Source organism: Olea europaea, chromosome 21 (assembly GCF_002742605.1).
Source record: "Olea europaea var. sylvestris chromosome 21, O_europaea_v1, whole genome shotgun sequence".
NCBI classification, from domain to species: Eukaryota; Viridiplantae; Streptophyta; class Magnoliopsida; order Lamiales; family Oleaceae; genus Olea; species Olea europaea.
In genome coordinates, this window is record NC_036257.1 from 2443140 (window position 1) to 2447582 (window position 4443).

The 4443-nt window shown below is 33.9% G+C and overlaps 1 protein-coding gene across 2 annotated transcripts; it reads right to left on the reverse strand.

The window, feature by feature from the left end:
- Window positions 1-295: 295 nt before the first annotated feature.
- On the reverse strand, window positions 296-3402 carry LOC111370250 (UDP-glycosyltransferase 82A1). 2 transcript variants are annotated; one of them, XM_022991932.1, is made up of 3 exons: window positions 2937-3402; window positions 2639-2753; window positions 296-1467 (listed from the first exon to the last, which is right to left on the reverse strand). In XM_022991932.1, exons 1-3 carry the CDS (start codon window positions 3291-3293, stop codon window positions 590-592), a joined length of 1350 nt encoding a protein of 449 aa, XP_022847700.1. In that variant the 5' UTR covers window positions 3294-3402; the 3' UTR covers window positions 296-589. The 2 variants fall into 2 exon arrangements, with proteins under 2 accessions (XP_022847700.1, XP_022847701.1); XM_022991933.1 differs by lacking the exon at window positions 2639-2753 and having other exon boundaries at window positions 2822-3402.
- Between the last annotated feature and the right edge of the window lie 1041 nt (window positions 3403-4443).

The window sequence follows — 4443 nt, forward strand, 5'->3', positions numbered from 1 at the left end:
GTGAGAAATAAAGATGCATTGGTCCCTTAAAATTCTGGTTTGTGTACTTAAGTTCAAATTTCTACATTTACTTAGCCCACGATTGATCCCCATTTTTTACAAAATATATTTTTCCGTCTCTTCTTTTCAACTACATATTACACTCAAACCCAAAATATCATCCATTTTCCATCAATCTACTATTAAAAATATATTCTTAGCATTTTAATGGGGCTCAAATAAGCTCTTAGTCAAAATTCATGACTTTTCATATCCAGATTGCTTAAAATGTGTATTTGCTGGTTGGGGGACGAGAAACATCGACACCATTGTAAGGAGTTTGTTAAATTTCACATAAGTCCTATGACAATTGGGATCAACGCCCATATAAACAGAGGGTCCCATGAAACAACTACCTTTTTTTTCCTCCTCTCTCTAACTAACAAGAAATTAACCTCCTTCTATTATTAATAAATTTCTTGAGTGGCTTGGATGAGATAATATGGTTTCTCTTTCTTGTGTTAGCAATATTTCGATACAATAGTCATATTGATACATGAGCACAAACAATACATTGTAGCTGTGACTCGGTCCCATTATCGAAAATTATCTAATGAGTGTCTGCAAATTTCTTGATGTCATGAACAAAGTTTGCTAGATTAGCCATGGATTTAGACCTACCCTCATTTCCAAATAACTTCTCATTTAGTCTCAAGATTCTTTGGTTCATTTCATTGTCTTCCATCAACCTTCTAAACCCTTCTTCTAATTCCCTTCTTCCAAACCCTTTAATCTTTACTCCGATTTGCCAGGCATCAACAATGTAGGCACAATTCACAAACTGATCTCCAGCTACTGGATAGCACAAAAGAGGTTTCTTGCATTGTATAGCCTCCATTATGGAATTCCATCCACAGTGTGTAAGATAACACCCCACAGCTTCGTGTCGCAGCACCTCGGTTTGAGGTGCCCATGAAACGATTCTTCCTCGTCCCGCCACTTTCTCAGCATACCCCGATGGTAACCCTTGGCGCCACGAGGAACCTAGAACCCAAAGGAATTGGCTCCGGGATGCCTCGAGGGCCATTGCTAAGTTATTAATCTTTAGTTTTTCGAGCGGGCTAACCCAACTTCCAAATGAGATGTACACGACGGAACCATAATTCTGAGTGTTTAACCATTCTAAGCAATCCTTATCTTCTTGCCAGAAACTGAGACTAATCTTTCTTGTTGTCGAGTGGATATTAAGAGGTCCAATTTGGATATGTTGTTGAACACCTGTCGATATAAACTGTTTTTCTTGGCATTCATCAGGAAACGTATTCATTAGGAGCCACTTGAGGTTAATTGATCTATCCAATGTTCTTGACCAGAATTTGAATCTTGATATTCTTGCTGCTGAAGAACCAATTAGCCATGGCAGATCGTCTGTAGTCAGTGTAGGTAGGCCCGGATACAAGCATATTGGACTTTCATGGAGTGGGCACCCTGCAGATAAATTTATATAAATTTTGTTTGACTACAACATAACAACTATTGAGTTAAAAAAAGAATAATACTACTTGAAATCGCTCACTAACGCAATCGCCCTACGTGTCATACATGTGGCGGTTAGGGGTCTGATGCATGAGCCACTAAAAAAAAAATTATAAAATTCATTGAATGTTAACAAACACCGGCTACTGGGATTTTTAACTCCTGGCTTAGTAAGTGGTAAAATCTAAGCTTTATAAATTAAACTCAGTTATGTGGTAATAGAATATTCTTTCAAATTGATAATCTCATTGGAAAAGTATCCTAAATGGATATTCTCAAATGTCCAAATGAGATTGTGATGAAGGGTAATTATATTCACAATACAAATTTTATTTCTTACACCACATTTTAATTGTACTTGAAGTTTTAATCTTTGTTCATTATAATATTATATCCTTAACAATTTTTTATGTCATTCTTATCTTCAAACTTTTCTTTAGTTAAAACATTGTCTTTTATAACAATTTCATGTCCAAAAATTCTTTGAAATAGCATAAAATAACTTATTTTTTCATCATATTTTTAATAAATAAATAAAGAAAAAGTGCGAAATTTTTTTTCTCATTTCAAAGCATGAAATTAAATATTTCATTATAAATCATCATCATCATCAACAACAACAACAACAACAAAAGCAAGAAGAAGAAGAAGAAGAAGAAGAAGAAGAAGAAGAATAAACCAGACCTATTAATTAATAGAAAGTTGAATATAAGAATTCAATGAAAAAAAAAATAACAAAATAATTGAAATAATGAGTAAAGATTGAGGAGTTTAATTGTGTTAATAGATTTACACAAAATTCATAAGAATTTAATAAAAAATTGTGAAATTTCAAAAAGAGTTTGTTATATGTATTTTTTTTTTAAACTTGAAATCCATTCAAATATTTTTTTAAAAATCTCTATTAATGAAATCCATGAGTTATTGAGGTAATTAGATTTTCAAAGATTTTATTGAAATTCATTACAATTTCAGTTGGTAGATTTTAATGAATATTATTAATTTGGACATTTAAATTTAGAAAGGTTTTAAAAATCCATAAAAAACTCAGTTGGGAACATTGCCGTTAAAAAAAAAAAAAAAAAAAAAAAAAAAGGCAAGCTTAAAATAGCAAATAGCTGACCGTTTTCAGAAATGATGCCAGTCCGGACCATAGCAGGAATTGCAGCAATCAATCGATAAGTAGTATGCATGGCTGGCCAAAATCCAGCAACTTGTACTCCATACTTATTAGCAACATTAATCGCCCAAGATGCCAATAAATCAACGATGAAACACTACAAGCTTAAAATAGCAAATAGCTGACCGTTTTCAGAAATGATGCCAGTCCGGACCATAGCAGGAATTGCAGCAATCAATCGATAAGTAGTATGCATGGCTGGCCAAAATCCAGCAACTTGTACTCCATACTTATTAGCAACATTAATCGCCCAAGATGCCAATAAATCAACGATGAAACACAAAATTCCACCATCTCCGTCCTCGTTGAGCTCCCGAATAACGACGTCTAAACGCGATGGCATATAATCCTCCATAGCCTTTTCAATCGAAAAGAAATCCCGAGGCATTTCTACCGGTAAGCCATCCGAAATTGACATGCACGAAATCCCGTCTCTTGCATTGATTTGAGCGGAAATACGATCGTGAATGAATTCATGTACAATCAACACTGGTTTGAGGCCAAAAGTTGGGAGGATTGAAGCTAGTTTAAGCATGGGAGTAACATGTCCCTGTGCTGGAAATGGAATTAGGATTACCTTCTTCTTCATCAACTTCATGCAAATGTTTTTAATCCTCTAGTCCTATGTATCGATTTCTGTTCAAAAACCTCGTCCGAGAACTTTAAGATATATAGATTCTTCTAGCACATGAATTGCTACAACTGGTTTACAGATAAAATTAAAATAAAGAGGATAAACTAAGGTGCAATGCCACATATTATATAGATAGAAAAAGAGATAAGAGTAAACAATTGTTATTATTATTATTATTTATTCAAGTTGCTGTGGAGAACCCACTTTGAGGACATTTTAATTAGGAAATAAAAAGAGGATAAACAAACGTGATGTTATTTAACTTCAAAAAATTGTTACTTCTAGATGTTGTATGTGAAAGTGGAATGGTGGTTGAGCCGCAATTGTAAAGTTTGTGTTCGTATTGGTGGTTGGAGACACGAATGTCCACACTTAGGTCGACACCTTCTTAACACCTTCACATCATTTACCCTCCAACATTATTATAATTCATTTACTTGCATTGCGATAGCTACAAAAGCACTAGAATTTTCAGTAAGTGTCATACATTGAGACACAAGATTTGCTAATATGAATGCTAATAATTAAACAATAAATATAGTGAATGGAATCTATTATGTTGACCCAAAACACGCAGTTGAAATGGTTTATTGTTGTACAATCTTAAACAGCTAGCATATAGGACCTTTATTGTAAGGATATTGGAGGTAAGATTGTACAAGAATTAGTTCTCTCTTTTTCTTTTTTTTTCCTCTATTTTATAACACGTTATCAACATAATTTCTCTTGAAACTATTGATGATGAGTTGTCAAGACACCTGCTTAATTGATAGTATAATTATACATATTGTTGACCACAAAAATGTTGCCAACAGATATTGGATCCACCCGCGCACACGTGAGCCTGGTCCAACATGTTAAGACACATGGACGGTCTATAAATAATAGCAAAATGGGGCATGAGAGTGACTCAAAGGTGCGGGACGAGAACTTTCGGAATCCGGCTAGATGTTTGCATAACAATTGTATAATAATTACCAATCGATGTTTATAGAATGCGAGTATGAATTCATGTTTGTTGCAAGAGAGTAAAATGTAAGGAATGTTGTATTTGTTTTCGTGTTGAATCTTGCATTACCCTTATAAAAGATACATGGGCAGTATTTATAGTGTT

Bases quoted from the DNA above. Each gene is read 5' to 3' on its own strand.
- LOC111370250 (XM_022991932.1), bottom strand. From the start codon at position 3,293: ATGAAGTTGATGAAGAAGAAGGTAATCCTAATTCCATTTCCAGCACAG. The intron at 2,754-2,936 runs GTTGCTAATAAG...TGGGCGATTAAT, and splicing joins TGGCATCTTGGGCGATTAAT to GTTGCTAATAAGTATGGAGT. The intron at 1,468-2,638 runs GTCAGCTATTTG...ATTTATCTGCAG, and splicing joins TGGCATCATTTCTGAAAACG to GGTGCCCACTCCATGAAAGT.